The sequence below is a fragment of the Anguilla rostrata genome, chromosome 5, assembly GCF_018555375.3.
Source record: "Anguilla rostrata isolate EN2019 chromosome 5, ASM1855537v3, whole genome shotgun sequence".
Classification (NCBI taxonomy): domain Eukaryota; kingdom Metazoa; phylum Chordata; class Actinopteri; order Anguilliformes; family Anguillidae; genus Anguilla; species Anguilla rostrata.
In genome coordinates, this window is record NC_057937.1 from 37,865,977 (window position 1) to 37,887,835 (window position 21,859).

The window sequence follows — 21,859 nt, forward strand, 5'->3', positions numbered from 1 at the left end:
TTTTTCATTCATCCACGGGTTTAAAGCGAATCCCAGATCCCCTCTTGTTTTAGTTGGGATAGTTGGGATTTAAAAATGGCGGAGCATATGGCAGCACGCTTGAGCGCTCAGGAGGAGCAGATAGGTTTGCTCAGCAGGGAGGTCAGCCGGCTGCAGGACAGCCTGTTTGGCGACCTTGGTGCGCTCGCCAGTTTTGACAGCCCTAAGGAGCTGGAGACCCTGCGGAGTGAGAATGACAAGCTAAGGTACAGGATATTGCATCTGCGCCGGAGTCTGCAGGCGGAGCAGGACTTGGAAAAGCAGGGCCGAGATGCATCATCAAAGCAATGTTCGGAGAAGGAAAACAGAAGGGAGAACGCCAAGATCATCCACGGTCATTCTCATGTAAGTTTGCTTTTCTCCCCTTCCCCTTTGCATCGCTTGTCTTGGTTTATGCATGCACTCCGAGACTATTCAGTGGTCGTCTTCGAAAGGTAAAGAGCCAAGTCGTTAACCGTCTCGAAATAACCACCTCGCTCGGGTGAAAAGCCCATACGATATCCTGCTTTCAGAGCAAACTCGCCAGCGACATTCCGCGCTCTGTAAACATTGTAAAGGAGTATGACACGCTATACAGTACACGTGTTCTTGGTACATTTGCGAGCATTCCGGTCTGTCTGAACTGTGTTTTCCCACAGCCTGCAGCGACCGAGTCTAAGCAAGTAGACAAGAACAAGAAAAGGGAGAAGACGGAGAAGGCCAGGGGAGATGGTGGAACGGGAGAGGTAAATCGCGGTAGACTTTTGCATTGACAGGATCCCATGTTAGGTGTCATTTCCAGAATACCTGGTGCATATACGAGTAAGTTCAATACTGCTGTCGTCGTCTTCGCAGCTCAAGCCCTGGCCTGCCTACGTGACAGACAGGCTCCAACTGTACGAAGAGCTCAAGAAAGAGAGTGATATCCTGCTTTCAAAGCGTGCTGCCGAGAGTCACCCCATCTCTGTGGAGCTGCCGGACGGGAGGACCGTGGATGCCAAAGCGTGGGTTACAACCCCTTACCAGCTGGCCTGTGGCATCAGGTGAGGAATTCCTGTTTATTCGGGTGTCGTCAAATGCATTGCGCAAAGTCTCTCACACTTAGTTGGAACAGTGACATCTGTAAATGCAATGGTGTCTTTCCGTGATGCCACGCAGTTGGTGTCTCTCTCACTTACAACAGTAACAGATGGTGAGCTGGGTAATGAAGTGAGTGGTGTCTCTCCCAGTCAGGGCCTGGCTGACAATGCCGTGATCGCCCGGGTCAATGGGGAATTGTGGGACCTAGACAGGCCGCTGGAGAAGGACTGCTCCCTGGAAGTGCTGCGTTTCGACAATGAAGACGCCCAGGCGGTGAGTGGCCGCCCATTCGTTTGAACCTCTCCCTTGCCATGCCTTGTTCCCCTGCTGACTGTAACACTCTACCCTGTAGGTGTACTGGCACTCCAGTGCCCACGTCCTAGGGGAGGCTATGGAGCGTTTCTATGGCGGCTGTCTGTGCTATGGGCCACCCATCGAGAATGGCTTTTATTATGACATGTACCTGGATGGGCAAGGGTGAGGACTTGTTTATGATGGGGGGGGGAAAATGAATCTCATCTGTAGTGCATAGTAAACATTTGGTGGGGAAAAACAGTATTTGGATAAAAAAAATCATAAGAGGACTGGTGTATGAGGAAGTAATGCATTGTGGGATTACTTTATGGTATCAAAATTATTTATATTTGCATGATGTACCATCTTAAGCCTAAACAGAGTTATGATAACTAGTTATGAAATTAATGTAACTATTGTTCTTGTCTGATGGCAGTTTCTGAGTTTGGTACTATAGGGTGAATGTTTATATGTACATTCATGTATCCTTGTGATTGTACTCAGGGCTGTGTCAAGCACTGAATTTGGGGACCTGGAGACTATCTGTAAGTCAGTGATGAAGGACAAACAACCATTTGAAAGATTGGAGGTTAGCAAGGAGACACTGTTGAAGATGTTCAAGGTGAGAGGATCATTTATACAATTCCTGCTCTTTCCATTCCTCATATGTTCTTATTGGTATCATCAGTAAATCACTTGAAGCATGTAGTACTTGCTTGTTACTAAATTAAAAGTAAATGATGAAAATAATTTTTTAAATCTCTTTTATAATTAGGATGTGAGAACTGATCTTCATCAGTGAATCAAACATTTTATCTGTACATTTTATTGAACATTTTATCTTTTACAGGAAACACATTCAGTCATTGTAGCTTTTAAGTAGTAATCTGACAGCTTCATTACATTTAATTCACTTGGCTAATAGTTTTTTATTTTTTATTTTTTTAAATAATTTATTTTTTTGGGTAGGGTACAAAGCAAAGTACCTAAGTGCATTAGTAGGTATACCAAGAGAATATGCTGGAACAAAAAATAATTATGTAGGAAGCATTCATAGTCACTTAAAACCTTATATCTAGTAGTAGGGGTTTTGTGAAATTCTGTGATCAATTCAAGCTTTCTTAACCATTCAGAAGACGTCTGGCAGATTATTTGGTATTTGGATGTGTCTTTCAGTATAACCAGTTCAAGTGTCGAATCTTGAATGAGAAAGTCACTACGCCCACTACCACAGTCTACAGGTGAGCTGCTGAGGTTTGTTAAAGATCATGGATGCTACAATGGGGTAATTCTAAAGCCACTTTTCCACCGCATGGTACCGGCTTGACTCGACTCGACTCTACTGGACTTTTTTGGTTTTCCATCAGGCAAAAGTTGTGGATAGTATCTGGTACTTTTTTGGTATCACCTCCGTCGAGGTTCCAAGCAAGCTGAGGCGATACCAAAAGGTGACGTGAAAACACTGCAGACCACTGATTTGTCAGAGCAACGCATTTCATGCGGCGTCGCTAATAACGACCAGCTACATTGACGGGGGTACTATCTGCAGTGGAAAACGAAGTAGCCTACTGGTATCAAAAGCGAGTAGAGTAGAGTCGAGTCGAGTCTAGCCGGTACCATGCGGTGGAAAGGCGGCTAGAAGCAACTGCTGCTTGATTGCACTTTTAATTCCAATGCTGTGAGTGCTGCTATTTTGGCAGGCAAGGCTTTGAGTCATGTTTCTAGGGATCTACTGTGTGGAGTTGTTGCAATTCACGTGAGGCTCAGTGAGTCAGCTGTGATGATGTGAATTTTGTTTTTTATCTGATAGTACTTACTAAAAATACTGTAACTATCTAATCTGTCATTGAAGGTGTTTTATACAGATAAAAAGATCAAACCTAAACTTCTCATTATTGCTCTTTTATGTCCTTTTATGACAGTCGTAGAGATTACGTTCGGGTTAATGATCATCTAATTTCAGATTAAGTCAGTTACTTGGTCTGTAGCTGTTTCCATGATCCGACTTACATTGACTTTTATGTGAATAGGCTCTTTGAAATGAGGAACTAATTCCTGAGACAAAGTATCTGTTTTAAATTCAGTTCAATTCAGTGCACAGTGGAAGTCCTGACAACTCTTTGCTAGGCTGGTTGTAAGAGTTGTGTTAAACCTCCTTCCTCAGTCGTCAGTTAGCTGGGTCCTTTCTTTGTTGTCATAGATGTGGGCCCCTGATTGACCTGTGTCGAGGACCACATGTCAGGCACACCGGAAAGATCAAAGCCATGAAGATCTACAAGGTATGGAAGTGTTTACACTCATTCATGAAGCTTACATGGTGGTGTAATTTATACGGGTGGGGCCAAACTGTTAATGAATATAGGATGAGAATAAAAATGGTACACACTCTTCACCCTGCCAGGAGCAACTTTGGCCACCTCTGTGCTAATGCTCCTGGAGTTGAAGGACGTGTCACGTGACCCTCCTGGTCTCTTGCTCTGTCGCTCCGCAGAACTCCTCCACGTACTGGGAGGGGCGCTCCGACATGGAGACCCTGCAGCGCATCTACGGGATCTCCTTCCCCGACTCCAAGATGCTGAAGGAGTGGGAGCGCTTCCAGGAGGAGGCCAGGAACCGTGACCACCGCAAGATCGGAAAGGTAGGGGGGTGGGGTGCTGCCGGACCGTCGTCAGTGTCATGGTGGGGCGGGGTGACCCCCCTTCTGCAAAAAAAAATCCCCCCTGTGCAGAAGGAGAATTTAGCCTTGAATTTTTGGCACGGTCCAGCCTGCGTCGTAATGCCATGTCATGGCATGCATGCACATGCCAGCCGCACTCATTCGTGCAGGGTGGTGGGCTCGTCTGGCCCCAGTCGGCGGTGGTCCGCGAGCGCTCTGTGAGTGCGTCATGTGGCCGCCTCAGCTGGTGCCCCTCCCCCCCCTCGGTATTACTCACTCTCCTCCCTGCTGGAGACAGCAGGTGGCCTCCCATTCGGAGCTGACAGCGGAACATTTCCCTACGTTTTTTGGCACCGGCTCTCGGCTGATTTTCTGGCGCGTCGCTCGAAAGGGCGAGGAGACAGCGAGCGGACATGTCATTTCCCAGCAAGTTTTCCATGATCACATGAATGAGAGGAGAGAGAAACAGCCTGCCCTCTCTGAGTCAGTCTGGACGTGGACCCGCTAGCAGTATGGCGAATAAAGGTGCCCGTGCAAGTGCACGCTTGCTTGTGCGACGACTGAGCTGCCCGTGTTTTGCTTTTGTGTGGCGCAGGAGCAAGAGCTGTTCTTCTTCCACGACCTGAGCCCTGGGAGCTGCTTCTTCCTGCCACGTGGGGCCTTCCTGTACAACACCCTCACTGAATTCATCAGGGTGAGACAAACAGTTTCTTCCCTCTCACTGCTGAACAACCATCGACTTGGTTGTGGTATATATTTATTAGAGACCATATACAATTCTCATATTTGTAACAAACAATCAACACGTTGTGCCTATGTTAAACAGTAGGCTATTTTCATTGGCACTCCCGGTAGAAGACTACTTGCATAGGTATGACATGGGATGTAGATGTTACTGACTGAAAACATTAGATAAGTAAGTTGGATAATTATTGACGAGGGTTCAATGCTTTTAAGAATGTCACCTGATTTTGGGGTGGGCCTGGCCTTATTGTGACTGCAGGAGGAGTACAGTAGGCGGGGTTTCCAGGAGGTTGCCTCCCCAAACATCTACAATAGCAAGCTGTGGGAGACCTCGGGCCACTGGCAGCACTACAGCGAAAACATGTTCTCCTTCCCTGTGGAACAGGACATCTTCGCCCTCAAGCCCATGAACTGCCCAGGACACTGGTGGGCCCTATTCTCCTGCTTATCTCCAGTTATGATAGACTGGTCTTCCTCAGTTCTGAATCCCCATCCAATCTCTTCTCCCCGCCTCTCTGTCTTAGTTTGATGTTCGGCTACCGGCCGCGGTCCTGGCGTGAGCTGCCACTGAGGCTGGCGGATTTCGGGGTCCTGCACCGGAACGAGCTGTCTGGGACGCTGACTGGCCTCACCAGGGTGCGGCGGTTCCAGCAGGATGACGCACACATCTTCTGCACCATGGAGCAGGTGACTGACTGGAGCCGGCACTGGAGGGGGCGGTTCGCAAAGCTGACTATTTTGGAGAAGAAAAAAAACCCTGCAAATTCGATGCTTCCTGTCAGCTGAACTGTGCCTGCTCCTTTTCGCTCCTTTAGATCGAGTCGGAGATGAAGGGCTGTCTGGACTTCCTGCGTTGCGTCTATGCCGTCTTCGGCTTCTCTTTCCATCTTCACCTCTCCACGCGTCCTGAGAAGTACCTGGGCGACGTGGCCATCTGGAACGAAGCTGAGAAGGTAGCTGTGGAGCAGGGATGCTATTAGCTAGAATTACCCATCTGCAGTGTGATGACTGCAGTTCCCATTTTAGCACTGATGATGACTGAAGTTGCCATATTGGCAGTGTCAAGCAAATGCTCAATGGAGAATTCTGCTCGCGGTCATTTTCTAATGTTTAAGTAAATGTACTTTATAGCGGAAGCAGTATATTGGCATCTAAATGTATGACTCGTTTCATCTGTTTGACAGCAATTGGAGAACAGCCTGAATGAGTTTGGGGAGCCATGGAAACTCAACCCTGGAGATGGTGCCTTTTACGGGCCCAAGGTGAGCATGCCTCTGCATATGGGCTTCTGCCCAATTGCACATTGGGCACTATCCACTCTTGACTGTGTGTGTGTATGTGTGTGTGTGTTTGTTTCTAGATTGACATTAAGATCAAAGATGCCATAGGGCGATATCATCAGTGCGCCACCATCCAGCTTGACTTTCAGCTGCCCATCCGCTTCAACTTAACCTTTGTGGGGTGAGTCAGTTTCTCTCAAAATCTGGAACCGATTTTGAGCCCTGATTGATCTCCCACCAGTGTTATGATGCACTGGTTCTTTGAGGTGCATCACTTAAATTGGCATTCTTTGATTCTGATGCATTTCCTTGCCCCCCCCCCCCCTTGCAGGAAGGACGGGGATGACAAAGCACGCCCGGTCATCATCCATCGTGCGATCCTGGGCTCTGTGGAGAGAATGATTGCCATTCTGACTGAGAATTACGCTGGGAAGTGGTGAGCTCAAAGTCACATCAGCCGGAGTGCAGCTTCCTGTACACACAGGAAGCAGTCAGACAGACAAGATTACTTACTGACTCAGGAAAGATATGGGCCTCATTTATCAACAGGCTGCACGACCAAACTTTGTTTTATTGTTAAGTCTGCAATTTGACATTTGTGTCATTTTCAGACCATTTTGCAATAATTGTAAGAACTGAAATTGAACTATAAGTGCTGAATCTGAAAGCATATTGAATTACAATTTTTTACTTGAAATTAAAAGTGTAAACTGAATGCAGTGAAGACCAAATTCAATTTCAAACCATTACATTGTATTTCAGATTTTTGCAATGCTAATTCAAGTTATGCAATTCAAATTCAATTTCTGCTGGCACTAATTTCTGCACATTCTAAATGCCTGAAGTGTAAATGATATACGTCTTGCTTTTATATAAATTTGGATAAATCAGAAGAGTGTATATATATGACCATTTCTTTTTTTTTTTTTTAAATATATATTTTCTATTTTTTATATGATTCCAAAAGCTGAAGTAGGAAGCATTCACTTTTGAAAAAAGTTCAGTTTATATCCCAAAAAATTGCCAAACCAGTGTAACAAGTCTACAGTGTCATGGGTGCATAAGGTCCGATATATATAAATAAAAGGTCATCTGTGTATAGAGATACCTTGTATTCAATACCCCCTCTAATGATTCCTTTAAAGCACTGTGAGGTTTTAAGCATAGAAAGGGGTTCAATAGCTAAGGTAAAAATCAGCGAGCTAAGGAGACACTCTGCCGTGTAGCTCTTGACTGTGGAAAATATTGAAAGCACAATTTATTTGAAAATTACTGATGCTTTTGGTGATTCATACAATAGGAGAATCCATTAAATGAGTTTTGGACCAAAGCCAATTTTTACTAAAACTGCAATTAAATATTGTCATTCAACTCGATCAAAAGCTTCCTTTGCATCGAAAGAAACCACCACCTCTGGGGGGAAATAATCTCTGACAAACAAGTATCCAACCTATTAGCAAAAAAGGCTTAGCTAATATTTTTGTATCTCACTTTAGAAGTGAAATAGGCCTGCCAGAGCTATACTCTGATGTATCTTATTCAGGCTTCAATAAAAGTATAATAGAAGCTTCTGTAAGAATTTGTGGCGAGGACCCTCAGGGCAGAGAGTACTCAAACATTGCAAGGAGGAGAGGGGCTAATTTGGTTGAGAATTCCTTATAAAATTCAATTAGACATCCATCAGGTCTGGGGGCCTTGCCACTTTGCATTGATGTGCTGGTGACGTCCTCTAAGCTGAAAGGTTAATCTAATTTTTCCTTCTTATTAGGATCAAAAGTGGGGGTGTCTAAATGATCTAAGAATGTATACGGCCATTTCTAATGAGAAATACACTGACAAATCTACTGATGTTTGATAACAGGTCAATTTTTGTATTTGAGTGCCACTGGTGTGATCAGTTCACTTGTTTTATGTGTATGTGATAAAGCGAGGGAGTGTGGTTTTCTATGCATTTTTGGTTTGTTTGTTCACTTCTCGGGATTTGGCTATCTCTCTGCTGTCCCACAGGCCTCTCTGGCTGTCTCCCCGACAGGTGATGCTGGTCCCTGTCAACCCAACATGTGAGGAATATGCCAAAAAGGTACAACCCCCCCACCCCCTTTTAATCTTTTTGTATTTGATGTGATAACCACCCAAACCAGCAAATTCTATGTTCAAGCGCAGGGGTCTGAATACAGTTATTTACAGTTTGTGTGCTGTCTGCCAGCAGGCTGGAGTTTGACTCATTGAAGTGGGGTCTGCTGCTGTTCCTCTTCCACAGGTCTGCAAGCTGTTTGTGGAAGCTGGCTTTATGGCAGATGCTGACCTTGACTCCAGTTGCCTTCTCAACAAGAAGATCCGTAATGCACAGTTGGCCCAGTATAACTTCATCTTGGGTAAGAGGAACTAGTGCACTCCTGATAATGGGTGAATGAACCAGTCATAAGTGGGTCATTACTTTTGTGCACGCATGGGTGCACATGAGCACTTGTCACTGGAGGCCGCCTTCTGTTGCAACATATTAACAGTTGATGGTGGCCAGCGTGTTCAAATTTTGTGACAGGCGGACAAGGAAGCTAAACTGGCTTACTTGCCCATAGCACTTTGCTTGCAATCTGCCCAGTATATTGTTGCAGCCTTGCTTTCCCTGTTAACAGAGCGGCTGCTCTTTGTGTTTTTTGGCAGTGGTGGGCGAGAAGGAGAAGATGACTAACTGCGTAAACGTGCGCACCAGAGACAACAAGGTCCACGGGGAGCTGTCCGTGGCGGAGGTGCTGGCCAGGCTGACACTGCTGAGCCAGTCCCGTTGCCGAAACGCCGAGGAGGAGTTCTGATAAGGGGCCGCAGGTCGCGGCTCACAACTGGACCCCCAGTTGGTCCATTTAGTGTGCCTTCAGCCATGGGAAATAGCCTAGAAATTGCACAGTGTGCGGATTCTATTTGAAAAGGAAGCCTGCTCTGCTTTAGAAGTTGCGGTCAATGGAAATGTAATGTAGGCTATAATTTGAAGGATCTGGGAATAATGACCTGGAAAGAAATAATGTAGGAAAGAGGTGAAAGGAAATCAATGCTTTGCTCAAAGATGCTCTGAACTGGCGTTAATGAGTATTAGAATGAATCTGCCACTGTAATTTGACTGTGGCAATTTGTGAGTGGTATTGTTCCTTAAGGTTTTATTTGAAGGAATGTGGGCCATTGTATGCCATACAGACGTTGTTGACATGCTGATCAAAAGGGTGACATAACATGTACTGTGTGATATTAGTCATGGTGATGTAATGCTGAAAAGGAAAATGAAAACTTGTGATGAATCCCTGCTACTACTTGGTGGTTTGAAGGCTGACAAATAAATGGCTGTTGCTCAGGACTGAGTTCCCACTAAATTGTTTTCTTCTGTATTTCATCTGAGGTAATTTCAGGTTGATTCAACTTTCAACTTTCTGGCACATAGCGAAAAGTATTAAGTATAAATCCGTGCCATTTACAAATTTGGTTTATCAGGTTTACTTAATATAACAAACAATTTTGTGCATTTTCAAACTGAGCATCATTAATATAACCTGATTGAGCCGTTTATAAAATGTTTTGAGTCAAAACAAAAAAACAAAAGATTGAGTCAAAAATGTGACCCATTCACTTAATCTGAATTGCTGTGGGATTTATTTATTTGCTGTGCTAGAATTAGTAGAATTGCCGTCTTTCCCCTTGCTCATGCATAATTGTGGCAGAAGTAGTATATGCAGATGGCCGGTTTTGAATCGTGTGACCAGATTGAGAATATCACCATAAAAAATTGAGTGAAAGCAAATAAAGCCAAACTTAAGGGGTTAAGAATCGGAAAGTCATGTTTTCAGTCTGTAGAATGACAGTGTTGCCTGGCTTGTTCTGACAGATCGAAACACTGAAATTGCGAAGTATCACAAGGCTGTTTTTTTTTTATTACTCTCTGGGAAGTGAAACAGGATGCAGCTGCCGTACTATGAGAAAACGAGGCGTCACCATACTGCCATTGTTGGACTTCTGCCTGCAGTGTGCAGATCCTAATGTATATGAGGTGTTGCCAATGTAAAAATCAAATGCTAATATGTGGATGATGCAAATCTGCCATCCTGAAGTTATTTGCTCTGGATAAGAGTGTCTGGAAAATTATGTACTCCTAAATGGAAATGAATATTACGTTTCCAGAAGGCTGCATTGTATGAAAGGCAGTCTTGGTGATCAGTTGGCAAGCTAGCCTAAGGAGGAGTCTTTTTTAATTTGTTGAAAGGACAATAAATATAAATTTAAGTACAGATCTGGTTTTTACATTACTGGCCTGTTAGCTTATGTCCATGTGAAAATGCATCATATTTAAGCTAACTGCTGGCAACACTGCTTAACTATGTGCAAATACTTATTGAATTGTGCAATTCCTTCAGGGGTGATTGGAGTGATTTTCGTTTTTAGGCAAAAGGGCAAAAAATCTTTTCAAATTAGCCAGTAAGCATCTTGAAAATGCCTGTGTGGAATATCTTTCGTTTGCATGGATGTTACGTGCTGCCTTGACCATGAAAACCACACCTGGCTGGTGCTGGCCCTTCCCTCCCATACAGCTGCCATTGCTCATCACCTGGACTTCCGTGCTGACTCCTTCGGTGAGGACCATTTTCAGTGAATGCAGCACTATTGACAATGTAAGAGTAGGATGTGTGTAATTGCAAAAAATCTATTACTAGCATGTGTGTCAAATCAATCATTCAGCACCTTCGACAGATGAGTCCATCTAAATTTTGACGTGCTCGATCAGAGGTCTCTGCAGGAGGTTGATATATTTGGCTGATGTTTTTCACCTCTACCAAGATGCTCCAGTTCATATGTGTTCCTGTCCAAACTCCCACTGGAACAGATTGCTGTCCCATCTGCCCCTGGATGAGACCGATAAACGAGAAACACCTCTACTGACAAATTCTGGCTCACTTTCGCCTCACCATGATTCTTCTCTCATCTCCACTCTCCATCTCCAGGCTAGAGAATTAGGTAGGTAGAATGTGTTGACAAAAGGAAAGTTGGATTTAATTTAGGTGAATGCATTGGGGCAGGCTCATGGAGTGCTGGCAGACGTGCTGGGCGACAGTTTCTATGGTTACCCATCACTTTTGGACATTTTTATGCTCATGCAGATGACAAGTCTTTGCGTGGTGCCAAGAGGAATACAATAGGCAACTGTCTCACATGCAGGCCTCCCCTGTGCATTTCGTGCTCTCTGCTGATTTGCTGGCCTTCCTCTGAAAACAGACTGGAATGCCAGGACTTTTTTAGTGCAAGAGTCTGTGAGTGTTATCTGCTAGTACACTGGTAGGATGAAACACCATGCGTTAACAGCAGATTAGCCAGCAGTCAGCTTTGATTTGAAAATGTAATTACAATAACATACGTAGTATCTGATAGGTGGTAATTTGTAATTATCTTCATGATTCATTTGTAATTGTTATGATGTTAATGAGAAATTATATATCGTGCTTGACTATGCAATCTAATTGGATCACCTACTGACTCACCTAATGACTGCTGAAAGTTGTTATTCCTGTGTAAATTGTTATTTTCTGTGTAAATATTGGAAATTATAAAAATTATTAAATGTCTCTTATTACCTTAAGGCAAGTATTACCATAATGTGTATTTATAATTTTACCAGGCAGTTTTGCTAAAAATGTAGTAGAAAAAAATATATTACAGTTTTTTCAGCAGTCATAATTTTAAAGAAAGGAGATGTGATTAAATCACAATAACTCATTTCACCACCCTTTTCAGTAGAACTAATTATATGTTCTACACTACATTTCCAAAAGTATGTGGACTCCTGAACATCGTCCCCATATGTACTTGTTGAACATCTCACTCCAAAATGATGGGCATTAATATGCTAAGAGTTGGACCCTCCTATGCTACTGTAAAAGTCTCCACTCTTCTGGGAAGGCTTTCCAGTAAATTTCAGAACATGGCTGCGAGGATTCGCTTCCATTCAGCCACAAGTGCACTAGTGAAGTTGGGCACTGATGTTGCGCATAGGGCCTGGCTCGCAGTCAGCATTCCAATTCATCTTAAAGGTGTTTGATGGGGTAGAGGTCAGGGCTCTGTGCAGGTCAATCAAGTTCTTCCCCAGCAAACTCAACAAACCCTTTCTTTTCGTGCAAACTGTTGCCGCAAAGTTGGAAGCACGCAATTCTCTAGAATGTCATTATATGCTGTAGCATTTAGATGTCCCTTCACTGGGCCTAAGACGCCTAGCCCAAACCATGAAAAATGGCCCCAGTCCATTATTCCTCCTCCACCAAACTTTACTGTTGGCACTGTTCATTCTGCCAAACCCAGATTTGTCCGTTAGACTGCCAGATAGTGAAGTATGATTCATCACTCCACTCCTTGATTTTATGCACCTGTTAGCAACGCGTGTGGCCGAAATAGCCAAAACCACTAATTAGAAGGGGTGACCACATACTTTTGGAAACAAAGTATATATGCATTTTTCAGAACATGTTTGGGAGCAAAACTGGAGTTACAATAGTAATGCAGCGAACCAACAACAGGGATTGAGTGAGAAACTATAAAATAAGAATCAAGCAAGCTTTTAAATGCTTTGTAGAAATATATATGTACATGTTGTGTTTTAATAGGCTTCTGCTATTTCCAGAGAGACCCAATAGGGAGCTGACTGCAGTGTATTCCTAGCAGGATTTTTTGCACACAAGGACACATACACAGACACACACACAAACTAGTGTAAACAAGCCCTTCTACACAACATAGAAATTGAAAAAATACTTTGTGTGTTTGCCATGAAGCCAGCTAAAAACCAAATCAATAAAAATTGATTTTAAAATGAAGACTTAAAGGAAAACAAGGACGAATGCAAAGCATGGTTATTGAAATGTAGGGAAATTCTCAATTTCACTGCTATTTATGGCCAATCAAATCAGTGACTGTTACTTGGAATGGACTTGAGGTTGCCATGGAGATCACAGAGACTGCAGGTAATTTGTTCCTCTCCAGGGGTGGTGTGCTTGTGTTTAAATCTGTTGGGTCCCACTGGTTAGTGGATTTTGCTGGTATTTGCTATGTAAATACAGTGTATTAGCTTTCCTGTAAAAGCTTTAAATAAAAAAACTACATTTACATATGGAGTACTCAAAATTATGTAATAGACAATCCTGAATATATTTTCTAAAGATGAGCTATTATGTTTAATATTCTGTGCTTATGCTATAACAAAAGACCATGGGGTATTACAGAGGATACTCACCCTCAATACCCAAATGTTTTCACATAATCTTTACTCCAATGCATATTGTGAGACCATATTCAGTTCTGTTATTCATAAAGTAATTTTGTACTTACGAGTCAGACTAGGCTCAAAGATACATATTGAGACGATGAAACAAGAATCTCAGAAATGCAATGGCGTGTATGATGCAATGTCCTCCTTCAGAACAGAGTGAAGAGTGCTGTTGGTCCCACCCCCACCACCCACCAGAATTGGCCAATAGAATATTTGCACAAAAGTGGGTGGGTCAAAAGTGCTGGACAAAACACTAGAGAACGACGTTTAAACATTACTGTGGGTCAGTGTGCTTGAGTCACATTTTCACGCTTGCTCACTTTCACAGCAGCCACACACAGATTGCCTAACAGCCAGGGACAGACACACTGCCGCTGCCGAACAGTGACTATCAAAGCAACATTTTAAAGATCTCTCAAACCACTGTCAAATTTTTTTGCAGTGCTTTGGACTATTTTTAGACGCCCCCTGTTCAACATACTGGCCTCTCTCAAGCTCTTGCCATCCGAACCAATACTAAAAGCCTAGCATCCAATAAAACACCACATCCTGTATCCTGTGATAACCTTCAATGTGTGAGTGCTTGCATGCTTTACCCCTGTTGAATAAGTTCTTAAACTGTCCCCTGTACATGACACCTATTTACCAACCTTAATCTCTGAAGTATATAGCTTTATAGTAAGGGAATTTTACTCTTGCTGCAGAATGACTGTTTTTAAAAAAAAAATTTTTTAAAGCAGCAACCAATTCAGATTCAAGGAAGCAGGGGGCTCTCCACTTCCTCCTCCCACCCCTCTTACCACAAGGAAAAGGTCACATGAGTTTATCTAGCACTGTTTCAATGGACCAATCCTGAATAAATTCTATATGGTCCAATCAGAGATTGCTTTGCTTCAATTAATATTTTATGACGTGCTCATCTTCGTCCCTCTGAACACGAACACACCTTCCATTCCCTTTGAAACATTAACCTTAGAACAAGAATGACACTGCAGTGCCAGGCCGAAAGACAGGCTTTTGCTATAGGCTGTAGTACATATTAATCAGTGGCCACTCTAACATCTTCAAAAATGTCAAAAATGCATCAGAACTCGGTATTCCTTTTATGAAAAACACCTCAGAGTACTGAATCTGTCATTTTTAACAATGGATTTGTCCTTAAGGCACCAGATTTTAAGGCTCAAGTATATATATATATATATAGAGAGAGAGAGAGCTTGGCTTTTTTTTAACCATGAAAGGCTAGTATCGACAGTATTTGGCTGGACCGCAACAGCGGGGCCAGCCCTACAAACGCAAATGTCTGTGACTCAGCGACTGAGTGAGTGACGAAGTTACACCATAGGTCGGCCGAGTTATGAAGTTACACCATTGGTCGGCAGGAGAGATCCAGCCATACACTAGGTTTTGACCTGGTCTTGTTTTATTGTCAGGTGACAGCTTGTTTTGCCTACAGCAGGCTAGATTTTTTTTTGGCAGGTATATATATATTTGAATAGATAAATGAATAGTACCCAAAGACAAAAATACTATTTTGAGGATGTTGATATGGTCGATAAATCAATATAAAAATCTTCCAATCCAGTAAGTACACCTCATTGCAATCCAGGCCTTTTCCAGTTAGTGGTAGCATCCATGCATGAAAATGTCAGTATATAATAAACCACCTGGTCAATGATAAGAGTTATGGAAATAATGGAATAAATGGAACAGCATATTCTGTGTGTGATTCATTCTTTCCACTTAAGACAGAGGAGTACTTCACTGTAGAGGCTGAAACACAAAAAAGCTTTTCATTCTGCTTATAAAATAGTGGGCACATGGACTACCCACATTAACCATGCAAAATTTCATCAACTTAGAAAATAGTTTCATACCATGTCAAATGAAATGCGGTATTTAGTGCTTTATTTGTACAAGAAAATACACTTTGCATTTCAGTGCCCCCTCACAGTCGAGGCAAATGTCAAAGCTGACCCCCCCCCCCCCCCATGCCCCACTCGCATACCCATGCGTACGTCACATTCACAGGAAACGCAGCGAAACCCCACTTCCTTTCAGCGAGAGCACTCCCCTTTGCACTGCTAAACAGCGATCCCTAAATGTCCTACTTTTATTTACTAAACTGCTACGAGGGAAAACGTTAGTGGGGAAAAAAAAAAAACTATTACAGTGGAAAACACGGTTCCAATATGAAAACAAAGAGATAACCATGGCCACAAGTGACAGAATGCCAGTGTCATTTTTTGTAATATTCACAATGAACGAATGACAAAAGGCCTACGGTGAAACAGAATACAAGACTTACACTGTCACACACTTTTACGTAATTCGCTAACAAAGTGCTTCAGGTTGTTCCGTTTTTGTAAACACAATATAAGACTCAAGACACTGTTCTTAAACAAAATCTTAGGGAAATCAATTACACCTCCCACCTCATTTCAGGAAGATCACAACTGACAGAGATGCGTTTTCAATTGCCGTGTGCAGCTTGCCATCAAACAAACAAACAAAAAAAAAAAATTCAAACTTAAGTGGGGATTTCTCAGAAATCAGAAAGAAAATTCTCGGACAGAAGTAACAGTTTTAAAGCATAGCTTATAAATCAATTCCCAACAGTTTCAAATCAAGTTTAACCACGCGTAAACAAACGAATAGCTTACAAAAGAAAAAAAAGAAAAAAATACAAGGCAAACCTTGCATTCAATCAGAATTCTCATCTGGCCCATTTAGTGAGAGGGGCAGTGTGGTAGAGTACAGGCCTTGGGCTTAGACTCTAGACAGCACTCGTCTTTCAGCAGTACTGCAAGGTGACTCGGGAATTAGGACACAGGGGATCGAGGTACGGTACTCTCAGCGTGGCAAGATCAGGTTTGGGCGGTCGCTGGAGCGACCCTCTGTCCCAGTGAGGCGCATTGGAAACCGCGGGTCCCGTCCGGCCCCCGGGGGAGCCTCACCACGCCCGGGGGCAGCCCGTCGGCGTTCTGGATCTTCCGGCCCAGCATGGGGCTGCCCACGGGGCTGCTCTCCTGGGAGGCCACCTGCCGGCGCCGCTGCACCCAGGGGCTGCCCGACGGCGTCAGGCTGCTGTCCGAGGAGTAGTCCGCCCAGCGCCGGCCCGACTCCGGGCTCAGCCGGCCCTCGCTGGCCAGGGGCGACTTGTGGCCGTGGGGGGACTTGCGCTGGGAGCAGGGGCTGGCGCGGGGGCTGGACCAGGGGCTGGAGCGGGGCGAGACGCCGGGGCTCAGGTGGTTGTTCTGCTGGTAGGCCGCGCCTCCGCCCGTGGTGGGGCTCAGCTTGTTGGTGGACCGGGCCTTGCGGGCCAGCCGGGGGGAGGTGGGGTTGCTCTCCGTCTCGGACGAGCTGCAGGCGGAGTCGTCGCCCAGGTACTGCAGCTCCCGCACCCGGCTGTTCAGGGAGCGGCTCTTGCGCAGGCCCCCCTCCTCCCGCTGCCGGTCTTTGGGGACCTTCTTCTTTGGGGGCTTGGTCCCGATAAGCACCACCTTCAGGCCCTGGGCGCCAGCCCCGTCCTCCGTCTCGCCCCCCATGGCTTCGTGGGCCTTGATGGCGGCCTCCACCTCCTCGAACTCCACAATGGCGCACTCCTCGGTGCCCAGCTGGGCGTAGCGGGCGCTCAGCTTCTTCAGGTCGGACGGCAGTTCCTTTCCCGGCTTCAGCACCCGCACCGACGAGATGGCGCCAAACGCCCCGAAAGCCCTGAGCAGAACCTCCATGAGGGGTTCCTGCTGCGCCGCCCCGCCCCCGTTGCCGCCGGCGCCGCCGTCCCCGCCCTCCTGCCCCGTCCCAGCGTCCCCGCCCCCGCCCCTCTGGGCCACGCCCAGCTCCGGCCAGTGCTGCAGCTCGCTGAGCAGCAGCATGCGGCTGGGCAGGCTCTCGCTGGCGAACACGGGCACCAGCGTCCGCCGACGCACCTTCCGCCCCTCCTCGTTCAGCTCGAGCAGCGTCGACTGCCTCAGCGCGTACGCCGTTGTTCGCCAGTCTCGCGTGAGGTGCTTCACCTGACAAGATAAGATTAGGAATCAGAAAATGGAGGTCGGCAAAAATTCCTCACGTCTTATCAGATGGAACTTACTTCACTTTATGTCTCCTGAGTGTGAAAAAATGAAGATCTAGGTTATTATGTCGTAAATGTAACAATATCAGCTCTGTATCAAATCATGTTACTGCAATGCGACAATGCCAAAATTGACAGATGCAGAACAGTATTAATTTCAGCCTCTAAAATGTATGATTTTTTAAAAAAAAAAATCACATTTTCAAAATGGGCGATTATTTTAACTAAGTTTAACAACTTGTTCACCAGGGGTTTTCAATTTGAAGGTATAATTTTCATAAAGCTGGTGACAACTGAATCAGAACATCAAATTGCCATATTAACATCTCTATACAGAGAATGCCCCGGAAATAGAATGTCAACAGCGGCCTAGTTTCTACATTAACCAAAGCAGAGCATGCAGGAGCCGACTGACCAATCATACCTTTTTGAAAGAGGTCAGCAGCTTGACGCTGACGAAGCCCATCTTGTTGCGACGGACGTGTTTGAGCAGAAAGGCGTCGTGCTCCAGATTCTCGTCTGAAAGGTAGTATTCGATCTGTGCCACGAGCTTCTGCGTCAGATCGGGGTCCGGGGGCTGCCAGCTCTCCTCCTCCAGCTCCCCTCCGCTGGTGCCTGCTCCACTACAGGTGAGAGGGTTTCATTGCACCCAAATGATCAATTATCCGGAACAGCCCATTCCCCAAATTCAAAGCACGTTGCAGTGAAGGGGAAGAAGCTCACTTCAACCGTCAACCTGCAGCATCCAACCAGGTTATGCATGCCAGCCATTAGGCCAAAACACTCTCCATACAGCAGTGGCGGTGGAAGAGATTACATTTAGGGTACAGGCAGGAATTCATGGGGTGGGTTTACATCAGCTAAAGCCAGCCTCTCTTTTCAAGCCCACCATACAGGAAAAATCCATTCCCGAAGACTCACAGGAATCCACTGAGAAGCCTACCGATCCCTGTTCGACTGAGAATGTGACCCTACAATGTGTCCTGGCCAGAGCTTCAACACCAGGGTGTTCCAAGCCGATATGAACCAAACAGCCAAGACCTCTCCATCTGGAGAGTGCTCAATCCCAACACACGGCCCAGGCTCCCACCCACATTGCAGGGCTACTGCCATGCCAGCCATGCTGCCGTTTTAACTTTGCGAAAACCAAGCACTCCGATTCATGTGCATAGGTTTCAGCGTGTTTCCAATTTCGCCGATACACCATTATACCCATCACCCACCTGACGAATCAATAAACTACTCTCGATGTGACGTCACGAGTTTAATTTTTCTTGACCCGGCACTTGACACTCGGTTTGACTAGAGGAAGACTCTGATGCATCTGATAGCGCAATTTTCCCTTATTAAACTCACTGAACGGACAATCAATCTACCTTTCTCAAACCTGTGAGAAACATTATTCGCGAAATGACAACTGCACTAACGCATGATATCAATTTAACCAGCGGTTAGTAAATAAAGCCAAAATAAGAAATTCAATAAAACCGGAATTGCCCTGGAATTACGCAAGATTCTAGCCACACCAAGTCACCATGCCATGTTCGATTTGAAAGGTTCTTTTACGTCAATGGTATTACAACGCGTGCTCACAGGTGATCCGAATAAAAAGCCTAAACTAGAAGGCGCAGTTCATATTCGAGTTAAAGTTAATGCCCCAAAATGAAAGAACACTTTCGGTAATACACATATATCCAAGTTTCCTACAATGTTTTACATTACAGTGGACTGTGGTTATAGCCTACACGGTTACGGTTACAACTATTACTTCCTCAGCACAAGGTAGGCTATATGAAGTAAAATGTCATTGCTGCTACTAGACAGACTAAGGTTACCTGGATTTATCGTGTCTCCCAGCGTCGTCTTCACTACAGCTGCCCCCATGGATATCTAGGTGGTTTGGGGAAAGCACTTCCGAAGGGTCTTCGTCTTCAGCAGCCTCAATAGCCACAGTTATTGTTACTTGGGTCCCCATCTCCTGTACCTGTCGATCCATGACCATCCCGGTTACTGTCAGTCCAGCCGAATCCGTCAAGGATTCAAGCGAGCTGGGCAGCTCCATCGTCGCGCTCATGCCCGGAACGAACGCTTCCCTTCCCAGCTCGTTCCTTCCCTCCTCTTCACAAACGATTACACCCAGCTCTTTTTCAGCTACAGCGCAGCTTTTTCCAGCACTCGTTTTGCAAAAGGAAGGATTCGGATAATTTGGGACCTGACGCGTTTGGCACCAGCGCTGTCGGATAGCGAATGGAATCCAAAAGTTGCGCTCCACAGCTTGCCACGGCTCCCAGATTCTGCCCCACGGAGACCCCTGGGGAAGCACGGGGCTAGCAGCTAGCGAGACGCAACTCTGAACAGGGGAAGTGGCGGAGGTGGAAGGATTTTGTGTTCTTACTTCCTGATCTGTAAGAGGCTTTGTCCCTTTGAAACGAGCTCTGGGATTGGGCCATGCAGTTTTTCTACACTCATCCCCAACCCACCAGCAAAAACCGAGCTGAAGCCAAGGGGGAGGCAAAAGAAAGGATAAACAGCGGAGAAACGCATTGATTATGGTGTACATTTTTCCACTGCCGTCGTTTTTTAATCGTTAGATTTTCTAAAGGGGTTTTGCTGCCAAATAACATGACTTTAAATAATGAAGGGGGTGGGGGTGACAATTTTATGAAACGGTTAACATAATGCAATCAGAAATGGGAAATGCACGTATATCAATTGGATGGACGTGCTGGTTTGACGGACTGCAAATTGGATAATAGGCTTTACATTTTAGATCGGAGAAAGCTGGTCTATTTCTTTTTACTGAGGCACAAAATAAGCTCAACAAAGAACATACTAAGGCACTGAACGAACGAACAGCGGTGTGCTCGTTTCAGTCTTTAATTTCATCCAGATTTTCTCCTGCGAATCAGGCCTAAGTTGTGATTTCACCTAATAGCTGCTGGCGATTGTTGATTAGCTTGCCACAAACCCTGTTGTTCTCCTTTTAAAGCCACTTTATCGTTATGGCACCTGGCTGTCCCTTCCCCATGAAACGGTTGTCATTGCAGATGTACCACAGTGCCACTCTGGGTCTGTAGAAAACAATGTTTGTTCCATTCATACTTTTCGTTTTAAATTGTTTTGACGGTTATCTGCTGTACACTTTTTTCTCCCAAGGAATACAATGATTAAAATAAAGATGTAGATCTTTCATACTGAATACTAATCTGTGTACTTCTCTCCAGTCTGCTAGAGGCACAATGTGGCTGTAGGAAGCTAAAGAAAAGCCATCACGCTCCCCAACACATTTCAATGTGACAAAGCACATCCAGGCGATCAGAGGTGACTGAGCTCTTTCATCAAATAAAATTAATTGGACTCAGCTGAAGTAAACGTATATTTTACGACGGCATCTATGTTGCTTAGATGCTGCATTATCTTTTGCATGATCAGCATGTGCCATTTTTAAAACAATGTTTTGTTCTCAGGTCTAGCTGCAACTAATTTGTTATTCCTCCAGTGTTGTAGTAAATTATCCAGTGGCAAAGAAAATTGTGAGCTTGAGAGAAATGTATTATTCCTCTTGGCCTGAAATGGCCTGCTGGTAAAGTGACTCACGCTTATGCAGTGCAAAGCCTTGCTTTGGTTTGCACCCTGTTGTTGATCGCTATGGTGCTGGGAACATCACTCAGTGGAGGCAGCAGTAAACTCCAGCAGAGGGTAATGTAATGTTTCTGCTGGCAAATGGGCATGTCGTCTTCTGTGAGATGTCATTGATTAGGGGGTGCACAGTTGGTGCGAGCACTTACTGCACTTTTTCTTTTGGTGGGGGGGCTATAATTTAACAACATGATAAATGCCCTAACTGTCAACACAGCAGGAATAGAGAGCTGGCCAGCAGGGTTTTTTCCTGCAGGGTCAGCGTACCACATCAGCACTCTCATCTTGAGCAGGCTGTGTTTAAGCCCCTCCATTTCTTGAGGTCCTTTGTCCTTTGTTTGGAGGGCACCAGCCATTTTGAGACAGCAATCAAAAGCATAAAAACTAAGCAGACAACAAATGTCCCCAACAAACATCACCCCCCATATCACCCTGTCAAAATTCTATGTTTTTTTATTAACCACTACCATGTTTGTGAATTTTTAAATATTATAATACATGATCATGCTGGGTGGCTGAATGATGATAAATAAATTAATAGACTATCTATGGTTGTTTAGTAGTGAAATTTTAATTATTTAAAAACAGACCTAATTGGCAGGTTTCTGACTGTGGTGAGCTAGGGGTTGTGTGTGTAGTATGCACCCTGTCCTTGTCTACAACATAACATAGTGATCTTCTGCTGAAGGTACTTTCTGTTTAATCTATATTAATCCTGCCTGGATTGTGGTTGATTATGTGGCTCACAAGGAAAGAAATTCCTTACCGGTGTGATTTTG

At 44.8% G+C, this 21,859-nt stretch overlaps 3 protein-coding genes across 4 annotated transcripts in view; 2 read left to right on the forward strand and 1 right to left on the reverse strand.

Moving 5' to 3' along the window:
• The first annotated feature begins 35 nt into the window (after nt 1–35).
• On the forward strand, nt 36–9,434 carry LOC135255221 (threonine--tRNA ligase 1, cytoplasmic-like). The gene is made up of 19 exons (XM_064336092.1): nt 36–384; nt 678–764; nt 874–1,061; nt 1,248–1,371; nt 1,451–1,575; nt 1,897–2,014; nt 2,569–2,633; nt 3,593–3,671; nt 3,884–4,030; nt 4,644–4,742; nt 5,052–5,218; nt 5,317–5,479; nt 5,608–5,745; nt 5,977–6,054; nt 6,153–6,253; nt 6,404–6,508; nt 8,080–8,152; nt 8,333–8,447; nt 8,737–9,434. The coding sequence occupies exons 1-19, from the start codon at nt 76–78 to the stop codon at nt 8,883–8,885; spliced, it is 2,430 nt and encodes an 809-aa protein (XP_064192162.1). The 5' UTR covers nt 36–75; the 3' UTR covers nt 8,886–9,434.
• Nucleotides 9,435–15,257: 5,823 nt separating this feature from the next.
• LOC135255224 (la-related protein 6-like) lies at nt 15,258–20,582 on the reverse strand. Its single transcript, XM_064336098.1, has 3 exons — nt 19,277–20,582; nt 17,866–18,064; nt 15,258–17,385 (listed from the first exon to the last, which is right to left on the reverse strand). Exons 1-3 carry the CDS (start codon nt 19,999–20,001, stop codon nt 16,234–16,236), a joined length of 2,076 nt encoding a protein of 691 aa, XP_064192168.1. The 5' UTR covers nt 20,002–20,582; the 3' UTR covers nt 15,258–16,233.
• LOC135255223 (leucine-rich repeat-containing protein 49-like) overlaps nt 18,778–21,859 on the forward strand; it is a 51,109-nt gene continuing 48,027 nt past the window's right edge. The window contains exon 1 of one of the 2 annotated variants that reach the window (XM_064336097.1): nt 18,778–19,223. Coding sequence is in view for 1 of the 2 variants with exons in the window: in XM_064336096.1 (XP_064192166.1) it covers nt 21,090–21,140 (51 nt within the window). In the remaining variant the exon portion in view is untranslated. Of the gene's footprint in view, nt 19,224–20,837; nt 21,141–21,859 lie in introns of those variants that run through there. The other variant, XM_064336096.1, reaches the window with a different exon arrangement.

Excerpts from the sequence above, each read along its gene's own strand:
- LOC135255221 (XM_064336092.1), top strand. The coding sequence starts at position 76 with ATGGCGGAGCATATGGCAGCACGCTTGAGCGCTCAGGAGGAGCAGATA. Across the intron at positions 3,672-3,883 it reads AAGCCATGAAGATCTACAAG|AACTCCTCCACGTACTGGGA; the intron begins GTATGGAAGTGT and ends GTCGCTCCGCAG. Across the intron at positions 5,219-5,316 it reads ATGAACTGCCCAGGACACTG|TTTGATGTTCGGCTACCGGC; the intron begins GTGGGCCCTATT and ends TCTCTGTCTTAG.
- LOC135255224 (XM_064336098.1), bottom strand. The coding sequence starts at position 20,001 with ATGTACACCATAATCAATGCGTTTCTCCGCTGTTTATCCTTTCTTTTG. Across the intron at positions 18,065-19,276 it reads GGGAGACACGATAAATCCAG|TGGAGCAGGCACCAGCGGAG; the intron begins GTAACCTTAGTC and ends TCTCACCTGTAG. Across the intron at positions 17,386-17,865 it reads TGCTGACCTCTTTCAAAAAG|GTGAAGCACCTCACGCGAGA; the intron begins GTATGATTGGTC and ends TTATCTTGTCAG.